General features: G+C 40.0%; 1 protein-coding gene across 6 annotated transcripts in view; it reads left to right on the top strand.

Moving 5' to 3' along the window:
- The window catches only part of USP12 (ubiquitin specific peptidase 12), a 103,476-nt gene extending 82,637 nt beyond the window's left edge, over positions 1 to 20,839 (top strand). For 5 of the 6 annotated variants that reach the window (XM_077809684.1, XM_077809675.1, XM_077809693.1 and 2 more), the window contains 5 exons: positions 5,642 to 5,718; positions 6,010 to 6,093; positions 11,701 to 11,898; positions 13,607 to 13,685; positions 18,067 to 20,839. In XM_077809684.1, coding sequence (XP_077665810.1) covers positions 5,642 to 5,718; positions 6,010 to 6,093; positions 11,701 to 11,898; positions 13,607 to 13,685; positions 18,067 to 18,168 — 540 coding nt within the window. In that variant the 3' untranslated portion in view covers positions 18,169 to 20,839. The remainder of the gene's footprint in view (positions 1 to 5,641; positions 5,719 to 6,009; positions 6,094 to 11,700; positions 11,899 to 13,606; positions 13,686 to 18,066) is intronic. The other variant, XM_077809667.1, reaches the window with a different exon arrangement.
- The last annotated feature ends 1,408 nt before the right edge of the window (positions 20,840 to 22,247 follow it).

The raw sequence follows: 22,247 nt of genomic DNA, 5'->3' as shown, positions 1-22,247 counted from the left end.
TCTCGTCTTTGTACTCTTGACAGTGCTGAAGTGTTGATCAAAGTGCTGTCAGTAGTAGCGGCTCACTTTCATCAATGAAGGAGTGACAGTTTATCCTTACTTAAATGATTTGGCTCCTAAAGGGACAATCTTGCCAGGAAACACAAGAAGCAACCACCAAACGTCTACGTTATCTGATAGGTTGGGTTTTAAAATTAACCTGGAGATGTCTACCCTGTAAACCTCACAATCGATAGAATTTATCAGAGCAAGGCTGGATGCTGTTACAACCAGGGCATACGTACTACACGACCACTTCCTCTCCATCATCTGACTAGTTCAGTGAAGCTAGACAAGTCCCAGGGCATCCACATGGTCCTGCTTGGCGCTATTGGGTCATACGGACACAAGTACTTATCCTGTTGGCAAAACTTTATCTCTGATGTCTGCAAGCCTGGTTGTGGACTGTTTACACTCTGGGCAAACACAGTCTCGACTTGTTAGTCCTGATTCCCAAAAGGGTCTTAACCTCCCGTAGTTGGTGGGAGGACAGAGGAAAAGTATGTGTGGTAGTGCTGTTCAACTCCCCACTTTCAGCAAAGACTATAACCACAGATGCACACGTTTTAGGTTGGGGAACACACTTGGAGGGACAGGTTGGTTGAGTTGTATGTTCTTCTCAGGAATCTGTGCTTCACATCAATGTGTTGGAGCTAAGAGCAGCTGGGCTAGCCTACGAACAATTCTCCCTCTTATCTGTGGCCAGTTAATCTGGGTGTTATTGGATGTGATGGCAGCCTATTGCATCAACAAGCAAGGAGGAGCACACTCCTCAGTTTTGTGTGGATCCGTTGCCCTTGGAACTATAGCATTCCCATGTATATTACCCTGACTGCTGTCCACCTGCCAGGAATCCAAAACGTTTTGGTAGATTCTATAAGCAGACATTTCTCCACAGAACTTGAATGGGACCAGCATGAACCAACTTTGTGGGAGGTGTTATGGGTGTGGGATTTTGCATCCACAGATCTCTTCATGTCCCATGTAAACAAGTGCCAGGTGATCTGGGAGATGTTTTTCTCATGTAATGGTCAGGAGCCCTGAAATACACGTTCCCCTCCAAATTACCTTATTATTTTAGGTGTTGAAGAAAATCAGAATGCACAAGGTGCAAGTCACCCTCATAGCATCAGGTTGGGGCCATCATTTCTGGTACCCTATTCTTTTGCAACTGTCCTCCTGACCTCCTCACTGCCGTCCCCCTGAGTATTAACCCAGGGCAAAGGATGGACTTACCAACCCAAATCAGCCATGCTTCACCTGAGGGGATGGTATTTGGTTGGATGTCAGTGTTAGAAAAGGCCTGTTTAGCTGATGTACAAGCTATTCTGAGCAGCAGTAGAAAGGGACTATACTGGGAAATGTTACAAATCAAAATGGAGAAGATTTGCATTTTGTTGTTTTAATAGACAAGGAATTTCCTCCTTTTGAGCAAAGAATCAATGAGTACTGAACTACCTCTTCTACTTAAATCTTCGGGGCTGTCATTTGGGTGTCTCAGGATACACCTGGAGGCCATCTGTGCTTGTCATCCACTAGTAGACACGTAGGCTATACTGGTGACAGCGTGCTGTATATGAGTAGCTACATGCACAAGTAAAGGCAGGCTGCATCCACACTGTAGTGTATAGCTACGTGCGTCAGTGAAAGACTCTCTAGCAAGGGAGAGGTAGCAGGGAGAGTTTCCAGCAGTGTCCCCACTGCCTCCTTGCTTCCCGAGTGTTTCCCTGCGGTGGGGACGAGCTTTGGCAGCTCTCTGTGATGGGGAAAAGCTGTATCAATGAGGAGGCAGTAGGAAACTATACTGCTAAAAATAGCAGTGTAAACATGGGAGCCACTGTTTCAGCATGTAAAAGGCTGAAAAGTGTGCATACCTTAAGGGTTCAGGGCTGTCTTTATATGCCAAAGTAGTGCAGTACCATCTACATTGCTGTTTATACCCATGCTAGGGAGGTATAGTGTATGTATTCTACATGCCGCCATGAAGAGTGTGCAGCATAGATGTACACTTACTCTGTATTTTCCCACCCAGTCACTGCCCACTTCCTGAAAGGTGTAATTCTAGACTTCCCTCCGGTGGCAAAATGTGTACCAGCCTGGGACTTGAACCTTGTTTTATCAGCCCTTACTAAGTCACTGTTCAAGCCCCAGGAATCCTGCTCTCTACTACGTATCTCCATGAAGGTAGCATTTTTGGTCACTATCATGTCAGAGTCTAAGAGCTAGGGAGTGCTCATGGCTTATACCTCCTTCCCTCTTCTACTCTCACCCCTCCGCACCTCCCTGATACAGTTCTCCACTAGGCCAAAGTATCCATAAGACTACATCTGAAATTCATTCCTAAGGTGGTGTCAGATTTTCACATGAACTAAAGTATCCAGCTACCATTTTTAATAGTAAACCTCTTTCTAGCAGGGAAGAGGTGGCATGGCACTTACTAGATGTGTGTAGGGCTCTTACCTTTTACCTGCAAAGGATGAAATTACTTCAGATGTCGTAGACCAGGGATCTCAAACTCAAATCACCATGAGGGCCCCATGAGGACATTGGCCCAAGAGCCACATCACTGACACCTTTTCATACAAAGATACAAAAGCCCCCAGCTCTGCGTCCGGCCTCGCCCCGCCCCACCCCAGCCCAGCCTCTTCCAACCCCTTCCCCAGAGTCCCCACCCCAGCCCTGCCTCTTCTCCACCTTCTCTCCTAAGCATGCCTCATCCCTGCTCCTCCCCCCTCCCTCCCGGAAAGCCCCAAGAGCTGTCAAACAACTGTTTGGCAGCAGGAAGTGCGGGGAGGTAGGCAGAGGACCGGGGATGTGGTGCACTCGGAGGTGCAGGGGTGGGGGGTGAGAGGAGCTATGGCGGGCGGCAGGAAATAACTCCGTGGGCTGCATACGTGTTTGAGACCCATGGTCTAGTGTACTGCCTGCCCTCATTCCCCACTGCCTGGTTCCCCCTACCGGGGACTGACGGTAGTGAAGGAACTAAGTTGCTGGTGGTCTGGCAGCCTCCTTTATCCCCTAAATGCAGAGTGCAAGGAGAGTGGTGGCACATGAATATGGGTCAGGCAGACAGTGCTAAGGAAAAATCTCCAGTCCTGGGTGTATGGAGCACATGTGCAACCCAGAAGTGCACTACACAAAGGGACAGCACATCTTGAACTGAAGTTACTACATGGTGAGTAACTTATCCTTATGGAAGGTGTACCACCTCAGAGTCATGGACATCTAGGCCAGTATGCCTTGGCCGATCCTATGGGTTTGAAGGGGGAATACATCTGTTAGATAATTCCCTTCACACTCCTTTGTCGCTTCACTGTTATTCACATTTGCTTCAGTGTGGATTAGGGTTCTCATCTACATCTCCACATACTTCAAGCTTTCTTGATTCTGCAGGAGATAAGGCAGCCTGATACTATCCCTCCTCTTGTCCCAGCCAGAATACACATAGCATTGGTCATGAGCTTCTTGGGATAGGGAGCACACAAGGATGCCTTCTCAGCACAGCACAAAAACACCTAATGTAATTGGGTTAGCATTTCTTGGTGTTCAGAAGGTTAATTCAAGGAAAATACACCCTCATAAAGTGAGGCACACAGAGCAATAGTTGCATACTTGAATCAGCAGTATGACATGAAAAAACCCACTCTGCTTAGGGAGTCTGCCTCTTTTGCAGTTCTGCTTTCAGTAGAGCCGTATTTAATCTGGGTCACCTTAAATGCACAGTGAACTTGCTGATCTGATAAAGTTTCTTCCAGGGGAGTGGTCATTAAAGGCAGAGATATTCCAGCAAATCCTCAAGAAATGGTGTATCTCCATTGTTGACCTGTTGGCAATATATTTCCATGACAAACTCTCTCCTTTTTTTAAATGTATCGGGACATAGAAACACTAGCTAAAGGAATGCTTTACTGTTCCAAGGAATTTTCCTTGGCTCATACATTTCCTCCCTTCCTGGTCATATTAATAATATTATTATTTTGTATTACTGTAGCACTTAAGAGCCCTAGTCATGGAGCAGCACTGCATTGTGCTAGGTGTTGTACAAACACAGAACAAAAAAAACTGTTTTTGCCCCAAAGAGATTACAGTCTAAGTATAAGACAAGAGACAACAGATGAATACAGACATACAGATCTGGGAGTACAAGAAAACAGTGAGACAGTATTGGTCAGCATGATAGGCAGTTGATTGTCTTAAAGAGCACTAGTCATCCTGTGACTCCTTTAATCCTAATTTCCCCAGACTGGCCAAGGGAAGGTGTTGCCTAGACCTGCTGATGCTTTCCCAAGGGGTATAAATCCCTCTGCCCTCATGCTGAAACCATCTTGGGTCCAGTAATGCCTAGAACCCAAGTGTATTAAATCTCTTGCATTGGTCCACAACAGGGCACTCCTGAAGTGGTAAAGCATCTCCAGGTGCCCTGACCATAAGAACGGTCATACTGGGTCAGACCAAAGGTTCATCTAGCCCAGTATCCTGTCTTCCAACAGTGGCCAATGCCTGGTGCTTCAGAGGGAATGAACAGAACAGGTAATCATCAAGTGAGCCATTCCCTATCACTCATTCCCAGCTTCTGGCAGACAGAGGATAGGGTCACCATCCCTGCCAATTCTGGCTAATAGCCATTGATGGACCTATCCTCCATGAATTTATCTAGTTCTTTTTTGAACCCTGTGATAGTCTTGGCCTTTGTAATATCCTCTGGCAAAGAGTTACACAGATTGACTGCACACAACTGTGTGTTGTGTGAAGAAGTACTTCCTTTTGTTTGTTTTAAACCTGCTGCCAATTAATTTCCCTAGTTCCTGTGTTATGAGAAGGAGTAAATAATACTTCCTTATTTACCATGCTGCACCCACAAAAAAGAGAAAATGAAAGAGGTACAATGAGGTGAAGGTGGCACTTTCCACATGATACAGGATAGGCTTTTTTTAGAAAGAGAAGAATCAGAATCCCCCCATCTTAGATTTTCTACAGAAGATTTTCCATTGAAGGCCCCTTTACATAAAAGGCTCTGCACTTCAGAATCTTCAGCAGTCTTGCACCGGTGGTGTACAGTGGAATCTTCTCCTCTTCCTTTCAGATAGCCCCTCACTGGTTCTATGGCAACTGTACTTAGTCCCCTTAGGGTTGTGCAAACTTCCCTTCAAGATTTTCCATTTGGTAGATTTGTGGTTCTGCCTTCTGACATTAGTTCTGGATAGCAATCAGGTTGGCCAAGAAAATTAGAATTCTTGTACTTCCCTTTAGTCCTCCGTATTTGCTATTCCCTAGTGACAAGATGATCTTCAACACTTACCTTAGTTTTTGCCCAAATCCCTGTCTCCCTTTCACCTAACCACGGTACCACTTTCCAAGCTTCTGTCCTGATCCTAAATCAGGAAGGGAAAAGTCTACCACACCTTAGATTTCAAAAGAACTTAAGTATGTACTTAAATTAGGAAGATTGAGGTGAATGCATCCTCTTTTCTTCTCGTTCAAGGATAAGATCTAGTATCCAGCAGTGGAAATTGTCAGTAATGGTGAGGTTAATCACTACAATCAATTTTGGTTATAATTTATTGCAGATTTATTTTAATAATCAGTCTTTTTTTTCCTGCAGATAAGCAGCAAAGATGAAGATTTTTTAGACCTTTCTGTTGATGTAGAGCAAAATACATCAATTACTCACTGCTTAAGGTACATGCACAAACAAATGCTTATACATTTTAGTCTTTCATCTGTCACCATGTTAACTAATAATAAATTGATGAAGATGAAAATGGAGGAAGTAAAGCAAAATATCTCAGGTTAATTTGATAGTCCAAATGTTTATTTTACATGCTTATTGTCCCTGTTTATTTAAAATGAGACATGTAAACATATGATGTAAAACAGTGTGATTTTTGTTTTGTTTAAAAATCAGTACATATTTCAAAATCAAGGAGTAGTTTCTTCTACATCTTGCATTTTCCTTTCTGTTATATTCAGGGGTTTCAGCAATACAGAAACTCTGTGCAGTGAATACAAATATTACTGTGAAGAATGTCGCAGTAAACAGGAAGCACATAAAAGGTATAGTGTACTTAGAAAATATATATTTCCATTTTTGGAACTTGTTAATGATTTTTTTCAAAAGGTGCAAAAATGATGGCATATTGATGACATTATGGGATAGAGATAGTTGCACCCTGAGAAGCTCACCCCTTGCTCCCAGTCACCCCCGCATGACTTGTTTCTGCACCACCATGCATTGCCAAAACTTTCCAAAAGGCAATGTGCCAGATGGTGGTAGGTTGTACACTGGGTTATCTGCCCATGGCGCACTGCAGATACACACCTCAGTTATGGGGACCAGTGATATTCTTGCCATATCTTCTAGTTGCTCCCTCAACCAACCAGTGTCACTTCCCTTTTATCAGGGATGAATTTCAACATCAAACATAACTACTGATAAAGATGAGATAGAGTGCTAGAGAGACTGCTGTCAAGATCGGTGAGGGGTTTCTGAAAAGTGGGCATGTCAGTTTATCACAAAAATTATGTTTTGATTTTTTTAAAGTGTGGTTTATTAAGTTAGTTCTTTAGAATACAGACCGTGAAAGTGGGGCCTCACAATCCTAAAATTATGAGCTTTCATAGTATTTGTTTCCCCAAAGAAGCTTGATTTGTGTGAACTGACATTTTTCCTTGCAGAGAAAGACCGTTTGTGGCTACCTTGTCTATCTGGTTTTGTGTGTCCTGTATATATTTTGGTTGTCAAAAGATTGCTTTTAAGGATAATTTCTGTGGCTGCAGTCTCAAGAACTACCCTAATTATTTGTGCATGTTTCAGTAAGAAATAGAATACTTAAGACAGCAAGATCTTCGGAGAAGTTTGTGTTCAAGATACTATGTGTGACGATCAGTCTTAACTGTACACGGTTAAGATAAGAAAAGAGCACTTGTTTAGTTAAGACAACTGAGAGTTTGGATATTCCTGAAGTGGTCCAATATCTGGCCAAGTTAAGAGTAGATTATGGAGGTCAAATAACTATTTGGTTTCTTGTCTCTCCATAAAGGACACTTGTAATTTTATGGAGATTAGGAAAGCACAATCACGAGGATGCTGAATGGTTTTTAATTTGAAGAAGACTGGGCTCACAAAGTTAAGACTGAATTTTTAATTTTATTTCCTGAATTTGATATGGACTTGGCAAAAATGCTAAACATCTACCCTGATCCGTACTTCTAAAAACTGTTTTAGCCTTAACAATTGTAAGATTATTTATTGGGGTGCAACATACATTTGTCACAGATTCTTTTTCAGGCAGCTACTAAAAATGAAAGTTAGTGAAGCTCACACAGAAACTTTAGCTTTAGTTAATACAGACAACTGTAACTGAAATAATAGAAAAACCATTATACAGAAGTATAAGACCAGTACAATGTGCTTTGTACGTACTTTCAACTTTATAGAGACCATTGGAAACAAAGATAGAAGGAATAATAAGTGGAGCCCATCAGAAGGGATTCTGATTTAGGCATCTTGAGGACCCAGTGAACCCAAAAATAGGGAACCAGAGCAATGTTCCCTCTAATTTTTTCCATCTATGTGCGGAATGAATTTTATGTGCACCAATATTGAGATAATGTGCGGATGTGTGCCATCAGTAGAAACAAAAAAACCTAGGTATATGTATATTTTTTAAAGTTACCATAGGGGTAATTACACAAGCCAGGACAGGATAGGCATTCTAGAACTCACTACTCAAAGAATTAAATTTAAGCATAAGAGAGAAATAAAATTATGAAATGCATAAACCAATCAAACAACTAAAATAACAGCACTTTGAAAGAATAAAATTACAGAGATTGTATGTGCATTGCAGGAAGTAGCAAGAAGTAACAACAACAACACAAGTATGTGTTGGGAGGTGAGTGTGAAAGAGACACTGTGTGCGTGTGCTGGCTGCTGGGGAAGTCTATGAGAGACCATGTGCTGTTTCTTTAAGGTACTTATCAGAAAGCTCAGAGCAGCAGCTGCCAACAGCTTTTCTGCTCCTGAAGCCTGTGTCCCCTCCCCAGCTCTGCGGAGATGGAGTACATGGGGAGGGGGAGAGACAGTGTGTGTGTGAGAGAGAGAGAGAGTGAGTGAGTGTGCTGGCTGCTGGGGCAGTCTGAGAGACCATGCACTGTCTCTTCAAGGCGCTCACACCAGAAGGTTCAGACCACAGCAGCTGAGCTCTCCTGCTCTTGAGCCCTGTCCTCTCTCCCCTGCTCTGCGGAGATGGGGTACATGGCAGAGGGGATAGGGGGACACCCTGACATCAGCGTCCCCCTGCCCCGTTGCTCTCCACAGCAAGCAGGAGGATCCCAGGAGCAGCTGGCCAGGGGCTCCAAGGCAGAGGGCAGGAGCAACATGGCTGCAGAGAGGTGGGGAGAGGGGCACCTGAACACATACCGCTATGTGCAGCTCTGCTAATCACGTGCATGGCACTTGGGTTGCTCCTGGGCGGCCACACAAGTGCGCAGCTTAGAACCAGAACCAGAGCCTTTTATATCCCACTTTTTGTATCCTGTTGGATATCTAACCACACTGACCACCTTATGTGACCATAACAAGATTGATACCGGTCTATTATCCATGCGTAGCCTTTTGGGTGTCCCTAGCCAAACCCCTAATTATTAATATTAATTAACTGCATCACACATTTCTTAATCATTCTTATACATAAATACAGTTTAACTGCCTAGTTATTGTATAGCAGCCAGATCGCTAAAGCCTCCCCGCAAACTCCATTCTTACATAACTGCTGTTTGCTGTCCTCTTGTGGATACTTCTGTGTCTTTTCAGAATGAGTGCAGAATTTATGACCTGGGTTATTTCTTGGGCCCAGCAGATTTTAGCCTAATAACCCAATTATGTGTGCTCTCCTACTTGCTTTTACAGCTTTCATAACTTCCATTAAACATGCTTACCAAAGGAATCATAGCCCAAAGATTGTGAAGCCTCCAAGATCAAGTCAGGGTCAACAGTCAACACTTTCCATATCTTTGCCCTGATTAACTTTTGAGGTTGTTTGAAATTATACAGTTTATTTTTGATCCATGTGCTGCTTTTGAATTCTATGATGGGCTGAATTTTAGGGAGAGCTGAGACCCTTCATGTCTTTGCACAAGAGGAGGAGGCAGGATATTTTTGTTGTACTGAGTTTGTGTTGTACTTTTATGTAGTGGTGTATTAACTGCACTTTTAGATAGTGGTATATTAGTTGCTGTGGTGCTGCTGTAGAATGTTCCACTTGGGGGAGGATATCACTGAGGATGGAAGTTTGGAGATGCTACTTACTATGATGTACATCTTTTGGAGTGTTTTCCGAAACTATTCATGCCTTTCTTTAATGTAGCTTCATTCTAATGTTCTGATATACATCAGAGACTTAGAGGTGATTCAGACTTTTTCCTTTTATTTTATTCCAAATTCAAAATGTTCACTGAGTAGGGTTGCAGAAGGCATTAGGTGTTTCTCCGGTACTTTTAATTTATTTTTTTAAGTGCTGGCACAACAGAGATTTAGTATTGTGGTGCACTGGTTCTCAACCAGGGGTACACGTATCCCTGGGGTACACAGTGGTCTTCCAGGGGATACATGAGCTTCTATAGATATATGCCTAGTTTTACAACAGGCTACTTAAGAAGCACTAGCGAAGTTAGTACAAACTAAAATTTTATACAGACAGTGACTTGTTTATACTGCTCTATATACTATACATTGAAATATAAGTACATTTATATTCCAATTGATTTATTTTATAATTTGATGGTAAAAATTAGAAAGTAAGCAATTATTCAGTAATAACGTGCTGTGTCACTTTTGTATTTTTGTGTCTAATTTTGTAAGCAAGTAGTTTTGTAATTGAGGTGAAACCTGGGTGTACACAAGACAAATCAGACTGCTGAAAGGGGTACAGTAGTCTGGAAAGGTTGAAAGCCACTGTTGTGGTGCACAAAGGCTGTCTTCCTAAAGTTGTCTCTTTGTAGTCCTGGGTAGCTTTTTGTTTTTTATTGATTTATCTGTATTGCAGTAATGTCAAGAGGCACCAATTGAGGGTCGTGACTCATTGTGCTGGTGCTGTACTAATAAGTAAGGCTATGATTTAGTTATAGGTATTTTTAGTAAAAATCATGGACAGGTCACTGGCAATAAACAAAAATCAATGGTCCAGACTTGTACTATAAATACCCCTGACTAAATCTTAGCTGGGAGGCCGCGGGGCAGGGAGCCACTGCTCAAGCATGGAGTGGGGTGGGGACCCGGGGCCAGCCGCACCGGCTGTCAGGGGCTGCCGATCAGTGCCTGCTCCGGCCGCCCCCAGGGCAGCCCCACCTGCTGCTGCTCTGGCCACCCTGGGACTGCTGCTCAGGTAGTCTCCAGGCTAGTTGCACTGGCCACTGTTCGGGCGGTCCCCGGGACCAGCCCTGGGGCCACTCCAGTAGCAGCCAGTGCAGCTGGCTGCAGAGCTGCTCCAGCAGTGGCCAGTGTGGCTGTCCCTGGGCCACCCACAATGGCCGCTGCAGAAGTCATGGAGGTCACGGAAAGTCATGGAATCTGTGACTTCTGCGACCTCCGTGACAGACACAGAGCCCTACTAATAAGCAATAAAAAGACAATTCCTGCCTTTAAAGAGTTTATAGCATAGGTTATGACAAGATGCAGTTGATGGATGAGCTAGACAAATGGATGTTTGTGGGGAAGGAGAGGATGAGGTGAGTTAAGTGAGTAAATTTACTGTACATTAAGCAGAACTGTTAGCTCACCACCAGGCTTTCTGTGGTCAGCTGATAAAGTTTTGTAGTCACTGCAAATTATTTGAGATTCTGGCCTGAATGGCTCAAACAGGGTAAGGGGGTTATTGAACACATTGGTGAATCTAGGCTTGTATTTTCCATCTGGTGCTGCCTTGCTTTTTGTCCTCCAAAGTAACAGGCAGATCATGCTATCATGGCACTCTCTGGAGTACGGTGTTAACATGTTTGGGTGGGGTTACATCAGTTAAATAGCAGTATATTGACATTTGTGTCCCTTGCAGACATAAAACTAATTTTTACATATATATATTATTTTTTTTTTTTAAAAATAAGCCACATATTTTAAAATGAAAACATTTAGCTTGACTCCCTCTACCTTAAGGATAACTCTGTATTCCAGTTGGATTCCACAGTAGTTCTAAAACAAATTGGTCTGTGCGTAGAAGTATCACGAAAGAGTTGGGTTTTGCTTTTAGGGACCTAAACAAGAAGGATGAGGGAAAGTGTATTTAGATTCACTTCTGTGCTGCATGTCCCTTTTACTTATGTTGTTTGGGGCATAAGGCACATAAGCTTTTATTTAACATGTTTTTCAAACACACATTTGCAGTTCTCTTTTAGGGTTAATCTCCATGTGTAACTTACTGCAGTTGTTCATAACTTGTTTTATTGTTTAGGTGTTGCAGCATTAAGACATGCTGAAGAAAAGATGACTGATCATGTGGTTTTAATAGAGAAAATTCAGGAAACTGACAAGCTGAGCATCTTTAATACTTGAGTGTATTTTAACAGTATTCAAAAGACTGTTTTTTTCATTTCTGACAATGTCAACCTAAAATTTTGAAATCTTGGAATCTGAGATATGATATATATTTCATTTTATCATTTCAGGATGAAAGTAAAAAAACTGCCTATGATTCTAGCTCTCCATCTGAAGAGATTTAAATACATGGATCAGCTACATCGATATACAAAACTCTCTTATAGAGTAGTGTTTCCTTTAGAACTTAGACTTTTTAACACTTCGGGAGATGCCACCAATCCTGACAGAATGTACGACCTTGTTGCTGTAGTAGTTCATTGTGGGAGGTAATAAGAAGTTTGTCACATTGGGGTTCTTGTATGACATTATTAACATTGTGACAGAAATCCAGTATCACTTAATTTAAGTAATCTCTAAAGTGATTTAAGAAAGTATGTAGCACAGAAGGAAACATTGCAGAATGTATTTGACCTTGTTAAGTAAGTTCTTCAACAAAAGATACCTTCAGATTTTAACAGAATTTTTCCTAGAACAGTTTTGTACAATTTTTTAAATAGGCTGATTTGATCTCTTCTCCCTGCTTTCAAGTTCAAAGTATTATGTTAGTTGATGGACGTTTAAGAAGTATATTCTATTCTTAAAGTTTGTGCACTTGTGTTCTAATTTTACTTTTCAAGCACAGGAGCCCCAAATGGAACACCGATCACAAATCTACCATAAGATTGCCTCCTATGGTTGGAGGTTGGGGTGCCATTATTCAGTAAAGGCAATGCTGCTCCTGCTTTATTAATCTGCTTAATTGGTTAATGGGACCTGCCAGTTTTTAGCTGGCTCTGAGGGAGTGTGCTGTTTTGTTGATAGAATAATGTAACAAAATCCTGGGTGGACCTTTTTGTCTGCAAACATCAACTCAGTGACCTCTAGATGTCCCCTTCCTCAGACCTTTCATCTCATAAGTCAGTGTGATTTACAGATGATTTGCAATAGACAAATGAGAAAGGAGACTGTTAGAGTATTCATAGTTCAAATTCAGTTCCAAGCCTGACTGTTTGAGATGCAAGACATTTTTTCAGAGTAACAACCGTGTTAGTCTGTATTCGCAAAAAGAAAAGGAGTACTTGTGGCACCTTAGAGACATGTTTTAACATCTTCTGCTGTGTCTGATCAGAAGGTAAAGAATGTTTTTGTCTCTGCCTTAATCTACAAGGTATTGCACAGTGGAACTGTTGTAGGTGGCCTGCATTGTACTGAATGGTCAAGTTGTTGCTATGAGGAGTTTTCATATTGCTTTGTGGATAAAATTACTCATCTTAACCAACTCTGTCTACTTTCAAAGCAATTTCTTATGAGAAGAGGCACATGCAATCGTCTCTGCTTGAGTTTGTGTGCCTCATTGAGGTCCTGGCTGTGCTAGCGTGCTTCAGGTTACACATTTTGAGTTGAACCTCTGTCCATCCTGGCTGGTCAAGTCCATGACCTTCTGTTGCCTCACATAAAATTTGGGACAGCATTATAGATAAGAGACAGATCAATAATACTGATGGAACGACTCTTCCAAGTTCCCCTATTGTCATGGGTTTTGAATATTCTTCAAAGTTATGTTTTTGGTATGAAACTTCTTGGTATTGGTCTCACCCAGAATCCAATCTGGTGTGGAAAGTTTGATCACCCCCCTACGCCCATTCAACCGCCACCCCCCTTTTTTTAAAATAAAAAATGTTCTATATTTTTTTTCCCTAGTTCTGTCAATAAAGCCTTAGCATGAAAGTCTCTCATTTATGTTGTCATAGCTTGTCCTACTTATTCCTTATTTAAGCCTCTGTTTAGTATAATATTTGGCGTCATGATGACTAATGTCTTGTTTTCATGTAAATGTCCTTGGTAACATAAAGGGGAATGAATATACAAATAGAAATACAAATAATCAGCTTAATTTTTACTAAATGTTTTTTCTTGTGGAAAAAAGCAGCTCTTTAATAAAATAGACATTCATAATGTTAATGTTCTATGTTTTGTTTTGTTTTTTTAATACAGTGGCCCTAATCGAGGACATTATATTGCAATAGTGAAGAGTCATGATTTTTGGTTGCTCTTTGATGATGATATTGTAGAGGTAAGTGTTGCTGTAACCCTGGTGTTTTTACTCCTTCTAAACAAAAGTCTCCCCCCCCCCAGCCCCCGCCATCCCAACACCCCATTTATGATCACTTAAAGATTAAAAGGAATAGTGTGCTGATACTTTGAAGAAATATCTTCAGCTACATTTCCTTTCTTTCCTAAACTAGATAGATTCAATCCTTGTTCTTTGAGTACAGTCATGTTTAGATATTTATTGGAGGAAGATAAAGTAGAGCTGTTTGTTCAAAATGTATATCTTTTTGGATCACTTTCCAGAGGAATTGCTTTTTACCAAAAGAAGAAAAATCTGTGCTAGGGAGACTAATAGTCATAGCTTAGATAGAGGTAACTCTGCCCGAAGGAATTGCTAAGTTTTTATGGCTATCCTCCATGGCAGTCTTCTCTGCAATATCAACCTTATGGGTAGATTAGAGTCTTTCAGAAAAGTACCTGAGACTCTGCAACTCTGAATCAAGCATGATGATTAATGGCAGATCGCTTTTGCTGCTTTTGCCACCTGTGACCTTCACCTTTTCCTGGCAGGGAGGGAAAACTCTCTAAAACAAAACCACTCTTCCCATATGAGAGATGCCAGGGCCAAAGTGGAGGTCACATAACATTGGAAAATATGGTCATATATCCCTCTGTAGTGAGTCTGCTTAACTAAACCTTTGATGAGGCCAGGTGGGACAGCCAATCCTTCTTTTATTTGTTTTCCTTCTCTCCCATCACCCCTTGATCTAAACTCCATTACCCTGGTTGTTAGTGCCAGGTAGTAGTAGGGCCTGCTTGTCCAAGTTTTCTTTAAGGAGACTAAGATTCCACACTGTCTTCTCTAATCCCTACCTTGACTTATGATAGAGATCATACAACTTTCTTCATTGGAGGCTTTTGGGAGATGGTTCTTTGAAGGATGCTGCTTTCCCCTTTCCCAAGCCCTGTGTGGAACCAGCTTGTGAAGCTTTTGGGACCATCTCTCTCTGTACTGTTATGTCACCAAAGGGCTCTCTGTAGTTCATATAAAAAAAGAGAAACTCCTGTACCAGAGCATAATTTTTTTGCCACAAGATTTTAATACACTGTGTAAGTGGAGTCTTCAGTCTTGGATTTACTGTGGAGTGATTCTTAGAATCAAAAGGCTCATAGGAAGAGATGTTAAGTCGTAAGTGAATCCTTCTGTTTCCTTTTCCATAAGGAAAGCGAAGGAAATTGAATCATGGAAGAATCCAGATTCTGACACTGCACTCTCAAAAGCGATGCAACCTCCAGTGCAATGCACTGATTCTGCTAGGAAGCACTTTGACAGTATTCTTCTTGTCAGTGAAGAAGTAAACCCTTCAATGGCTAGCATAATGTTCCTGAAATAGTAGTATGACAGGAAACTGGAGTCCAACTTGAGATGCAGCGAGGACTTGAAAACCATGTGCGTGTCATCAGCTGACTCTGCCATATTCTTGTAGTCTTAAGTGCTTGGGCATTTGTTTTCAAACCCTCAGCTGCTGAAGTACCAGTGTGTTCCAGGCAGATGATAAAGGCCTGCATGAATCTTTGCTTGTTTTCCTACTTTTTTTACAATTTCTTTTTGGATAAGGTCATCCTGCTTTTCTCTTCTGATCATTAATGTCACTGGTGGATCCTGTGGCAAAAGACATGGCAGGTAGAGAGGTAGATAAAATGGATGCTTACTACTGCTTTCTTTAAGGGCAAGAAACTTTTTGGACAAGCATTACTCCAAGCCCTTTAGGGATGCCAGAGTTGACATACTGGATCAGAGCCATGGTCCAACTAGTCCAGTACCCTGTTCTTGACTGTGGCCATTACCAGATGCTTCAGAGAAAGGTGCAAGAAATCCCACAGTAGAAAGATATAGAGTCACTTGCCCCTCAGGAAGGTTTAATCCTAATCCCTAATAGCTGGAGATTGGTTTAATGTTGAAGTATGAGGTTTTATTTCCTTTCCAATAATCTTTTCGTTAGTGTTAACTCCAGTAATTCTGGATATTATTGTTATCCATATAAACTCTTTAAATCCTGCTAAATCCTTGGCCTCAATAACATCCTAGGTAAATGAGTTCCACAGTCGAATTAAATGGGTGGAAAAGGTCTTTTCTGTCATCAGTTTTGACTTTGCCACCTTTTAGTTTCATTGGATAGTCCCTTATTCTTGCATTGTGAGGCAGAGACAACAGAAGCTCCTAATGTCCGTTCTCTATTCTGTTCATACAACAAAAATGATTAAGGATACGAATCTGCTTCTGTGTGAGGAGAGATTAAAAAGACTGGAACATTTCAGCTTGGAAAAGAGACTACTAAAAGGGGAATGTGATAAAAATCTATAAAATTTGTGAATGGTGTGGAGAAAGTGAATAAGGAAGTGTTATTTACTCCTTCACATAGCACAAGCGCCAGGAGTCATCCAGTGAAATTATTAGACAGCAGGTTTAAATGACAAAAGGAAGTACTTTTTCACACAACCTGTGGTACTTGTTCCCAGAGGATGTTGTGAAGGCCAAAACTATTATGGGGTTCAAAAAAGAATTAGATATGTTCATGGAGATAGGTCCATCAATGGCTATTAGCCAGGATGGGCAGGGATGGTGTCCCTAGCCTCTGATTGCCAGAAGCTGGGAGTGGATGGCCGGGGATGGATCACTTCATGATTGCCTGTTCTGTTCATTCCCTCTGAAGCAATTGGCACTGGCCACTATTGGAAGACAGGATATTGGGCTAGGTGGACCATCGGTCTGACCCAGTATGGCCATTCTTATGTTTTGTATGCTTTTATCACGTCTCTTATTTTGTCTCCTTTCTTTTCTAAGGTAAACTGTCCCAGTCTTTTGTCTCTTATAGGAGTTTTCTTGTGCACCTAAATAATTCTTGTCAGCCTTCTGAACTCCCTCTAATTTTACAATATCCTTTTTTTGAGATTGTATAACTTTTATTGCATATAGTATTTCATATGAGGCCATTGTGTTGATTTATATAGTTTTATGACTTCATTATTCTCCTTATGCACCCTATCATCTTGATTGCTTTTTTTTTTAACCATAGCTACACTCATTAGAGGTCTTAATTGAACTGCCCACAGTGATGCCCCAGTCACTTCCTTGAGTTCATAGAGTTCATTTAGAACCTATAAGGTGTATTAGTAGTACATATTTTTCTCTACAAAGTGCAAGAACTGCATAATGAAAAAGAACGTTTTGCCTGAGATACCAAGAGGTTAGTCTTCCCTTTCAGTTGCCAGAACCAATCAGGCTACTGAAGACTTCTTCCTGGGGGGGCTCAAAGATGATTGATGAGTGGTGTCAGTTGTCCTGACAGGATAGTCAGTGGATTTTAAGATACTGCAACAGAGTTAAAGGTTCACTCTCCCACTAGTAAAGTGGATGGTGCTAGGACAGGCCTTGCAGCCTCTCAAACATCAATGTATCTCACTAGAACCTGAGCGAGAATGCTTTTCAGGAATTTACTAGAGTTTGCATTCCCAAAGAAGGCTGGCTGATACTAGATCTTAAGTAGCTGTATTTGGTGCTTCAAGATGGAAATGATCCAATTAGTCATCACATCAGTGGAGGCAAAAGATTAGATTAAATCTAATTGATCTGAGGGAAAAGAGTGCTTATTTCCACAATCCTGCTGCATGAAATATATCTGTGGCTTGTTCTGAATCAAGAGTTCTTTTATTGCCTTTAATTTGGCTTCAATTTCTGTTGTGTTCCCCAAAATCATCATGATGGTGGTAGCATCTGGCAGCTCTTTGCATCCTGCTCTATATCACAAACTAGAGGCTCTTCTTGCAATTTAAGTGTCTATCGTCCTAGTAGCTCATAATTTTTTAAAGAGCCAGGTGCCCTTTTCTCCTCTTAATGCTCATCCCCCATCTCTGTCTAAGTTGGTCTACTTTATTACATTCTGATTAGTCCAACTTATAAGTTCAGTGCTGATTGTAAGTTCTTATATGTGCATAGCCCATGGTGAGTTTTGGCCCCTCATCAGAAAAGATCTTTATATCCTTTATATCCCCTCGTCAGGAAAGATCTTTACCATTATAAATCACCTTTCTGTGTGAGGAACCTATCAGATGATGATTAAGTTGTATTCATGTTTAGTCCATTTGTTAGTATTAGATGTTCAAGTTACTTAAATTAGACAGAAGATGGGCTGCTGTGGAGGAAAGAAGATTTGGAAGTAAAAAAAAAAACCTAAAAGCCTTATAACCCTTCTATAATGTAGGTTATCCGGAGAAAGGTAATTATCAGATGAGACCAGAATATTTTGTCATTGTTTCACAAAGTGTAATTTAATAGAATATACATTTGTCATTGTAGATTTTTTTTCCCTTTACAATTAATGTTTGTATTTTGTTTTCTGTAGAAAATAGATGCACAAGCTATTGAAGAATTCTATGGGTTGACATCAGACATTTCAAAGAACTCTGAGTCTGGTTACATTCTCTTCTATCAGTCTCGGGATTGAATAGGAACTGTGGTGAAGAGAGATTTTATGCCTCGTTTCTTCTCTGGCTATGATGGAATGGAGCAAGCACTGATTTAAAAAATGGAATGCAGGGAGCTCCAGGGACAGTAGCGCAGTTTGCACACAACAAAGGAAAGTTTGGATTTTTTTTTTTAACCCTTCATATCAAGTTCATTTTATTTACTCAGGTATCATGCTGACTACACAATTCTTCTACAACTGGAAAGAGAAAAGAGAGATACCCGCCACTCTTGTAGGAACAACCTTCCAACAGTGAACACATTTTCTCTTTTTAAAGTCCTGAGTCAGGGCCCCTTAAAATCAATGGAAAGACTCCCATTGACTTCACTGGGGTTTGGTTCAAGGCTAATTGCAACAATCTGGCAGTGCAATAGAAGCAATATAAATCTGGTATTTTATACTGATTTTTTTATTTGAAAAGACAGAGAATTCTTTGTGCAGTAATTTGCCTGTGTTCAATTATGAAAGAATATGGTGGACAGGTTTTTTTGGGTTTTTTTTTCCTGGGTTCTTTAATATATAAATAACAAATATACTTGGGACAACACAGTTGCCTTCTTGACCGTAATAGATTAACAGAAAATATAAACTAGTGTCAAGGAGGCCAAGTATGTTTTGCTTCTCTGAAGAAGCTTACATTATAGTAATATATACCTATGCTGTCGGGAACAATCAGTAAAAATTATGGCTTTTAATCTCCCTATGGAGAAAGATGGGGAGGTCAATAATAGTTTATTTTTATTTATGAATTACTATAACTACTAGGGTCCTATGTATTGTCTTTGAGCAAAACAAATCTTGAACATAATTTTATATATATATTTGAATTAGATTTAATTGTTCCATTTAAATAGGTTTTTTTAGGAAAGACAGATTCTAAATAAAATGCATAAAATGTCTTTTACCCCTTCTATTTTACCACTTTTGTATTCTCTCTTTCAGGAGGAACTGGTATCTGGCTCAATGTCTTTCATATTTTAATTTAATAATTAAACAATGAATCTGTTTTTACTCTGATGAAAAAGCCAAGCCGTAAAATGTTTCCTGTAGCTGTCTGAATGATGATTGTAAGAATGGTTACTATAGTGAAATGCTGGTGGTGTACTCTAATCCTTACTGTTCTTTATTCATTAAGGGTCCATACTCTAAATAATTTGTTAGAAAAACCTGGATCAAAATAAACAGTTTTCAGAATATCATTCCCTTCTCAGAAAATTGATCCATTCAGACTCCCAAGAGCCTGGGTGACTTTCAAAAAACTCTCTAAATATGAAATGAAGTTGATAATAAATGAAATAATCTAGGAATGTAAAAGGAGTTCAGTGTTTTGAGATTTTTTTCAAGTCATATGAGGTGAATTTTTTGAAATTAAAGTTTACCTTGCTTTGGGTTTATGAAACAGCATTAAGATTTAAATAATAGCACCACCAAGTAATAGATGTAGTAAGAAATATGTGAAATGTTTTGATTTGATACTTTTCCAGTCATTAGTTTGTTGTCTGACAGTGGCTGAATGTAATTTCTGGAAAATGATGGAATACATATTTCAGATTCTGGCTATCAGGTCTTGGATGTCCTTGTCATCCCATTTCAGATAGTGATTTTTACTTTATTGTAATTTTCTAAGGTTATTTTATTGATACTGTTGAAACCTTTAAAAAGAATGTCTCCTGTCTGCTGCTATAACTAATATATTTACTTACCTGTATTTTTATCTCAGGAAAAGACTTCAAGATTTGTTCAACTGAATGAATAGGTGAACAGGGTCACTAAGTAAATTGGGCTATTTAACATATATGAAAGAAAATTCTTGTCATATTATAACAGATTGCTTTTATAAATGCAAGGTTTCTGAAACCTTGCTTTGGCTAAAATTCTTTTGTATAAATTATGTAGCTTGGCTAAACTACCAGCATTGCAAAGAAAAGCATCACAAATATTTTGGGAGAGACATAAAAAATATAATGGATTAGATATTTTTAAGGGCTTATACCAAATTATTTTAGAACCTAAATCTGTTTTTCCAGGTTTCAGTGGGAAAAGAGTGAGGGGTGAATCAGTTGGACCATAGTACATGCCAGAAAGATGAAGTCCCATGCATTAAATGTACAGCTTTGTAAAACCATTGTCGCATTAGTTTTTGTTAACTGATAAAAGTTAGCTCAGTCATTTTACAGTTTTAAAAAATGTATGTAGTTAAAAGCCAAGCTGAGTTGCTAAACATATTTTATACAGTAACAAAATTTAAAGCATTTTTGTTTCACTGGTAGCCACAGGATATTTTGCTTTACTCCTGCAACATATTTTTATAAAATGGTGATTTATTTTGGATAGGGTTTTTTGAGATAGTGGTTCCAAATGATGCATTTAATTTCACTTCTAGTGCAACTGAAAAATATAAATAAATTCTTGGTAAAATTGATACCAGAAACTACAGGCAGAGGAAATACAAAATGTAACTGACCAATATAAAAAGCATTAGAGGATTATCTCTTGATTGTAATTGCAATGGGGAGTGTGAGAAGAATCTTCACTTGTAAATGATGGAAATGATTTTTGTGTAACTATGTAAATGTTAATTGGGATGACAGGTCCCCTATTTTGTATATTGGAGCAAAAACGTCTATTAAATAATAAAATATGTTCTCTGAGGATAAGTACTGTATTCTTTGTATATCTCTACTGTTGAGTCACATGGCCTCTGGTGCTTTTGTAATGTTCTCAAAACTTGTAAATATGTCTAGAATTTCCTGCTTTAAGTGACAGGTCCTACTTGCCTTTCAGACCTGCACACGGCTGCCAGATATGCAAGCAGGTATGTGTATGTAATGAAGTTGTGTGTGTGCTTGTGTGTATTGAGAGTGTATGTGTATTTGTCAAAAAAAAGAAAAGGGGGGGAAAGAAGAGAGAGAAAAAAATATTACTGCTTGGTGTCAGTCGTCCTTTTATCCCATAAGGGGTGCTGTACCCTCCTTGACCTTGAAATAAAACTTTCAAGCTTCAGGGTTTAAAATAGCACCTCAAGCCCACCAATACAGGGATGCCAAATATGTTACCCACAAATTTGTCTAATTTAACCAAAGGATAACAAGGTTTTGGCCTGCCCTAAAGGAATTGCCAGGGTGTTACGCACGGACTTGTCTCTTAACCACAGAGGGCTCCCCAGAGCAAGTTAGCCTTGCTAACCCCTGAAAGGACACGGATACAGCCTTCGGCTCAAGGATAGATGCACAAGCAGTAATTCTTAGAAAACAAAAGAATTATTTATTTTAAAAAAGTGGTTACATTGTATTTAATAAAGCACAAAAGAATACATAAAACATAGTAAAATGCCGTAGAATTACATTTAAAGAATCCTATAGTTAAAGTGGCACAACAAAATAAGACAGACCGCATAAGATATCTAATACATACAGGAAATGCAGTAGTTTCAATATAATATGCATATAAAGAGCCCATATACACAAAGGCTTTTAGTCTGTGCTACAATCTAACCCCATACTTAATACATTGTGGCATAGGCTGTCTCTATATACACATATGAGAAACCATCATCATTTTCACTGACTAATATAAAACATTTACTTTAACACTAACATTAACACTTAAAACTAAACATTTAACATCCTGTAAGCATTGGCCAAGCAGTTGTAGAACGGATAGGGGAGATCTCACTCAAGATGCAAGCATCCAGCTTTATTTACAGAGAGACCCATATACTCTTAAATAGGTAAAAAAGAAGATCAGACTTACACTTCTGTTCGAATTCCCTCTGTACCGTCTAATTTGGTCCTTCTGATCTCTGGAGTGTTGCTTGCACAGCTGCGGTCTCTTTGAGCTGCAGATGTAGTGGCCATTGCTGCTGGCAAGGTAGCTGAGGTGTCTCACTACTCCTGTTCTTCTAGAAACCCCCAAAACCCACTATAGTCTCAGCCTGATAAACTAGTTGCTCTCTCAAGGTCAGCTCCTCTCAGCCAATCTGCTTCTAGCTTTCTAGCTCCTCCCCTGATGTCATACCTGTTTTTAGACGGATGCCATCTTGGGTAAAAGCTGCACCC

This window comes from Eretmochelys imbricata, chromosome 1 (assembly GCF_965152235.1).
Source record: "Eretmochelys imbricata isolate rEreImb1 chromosome 1, rEreImb1.hap1, whole genome shotgun sequence".
NCBI lineage: Eukaryota > Metazoa > Chordata > Testudines > Cheloniidae > Eretmochelys > Eretmochelys imbricata.
Note: the sequence above shows the minus strand (reverse complement) of the source record. Positions and strands in the feature narration are given on the sequence as shown.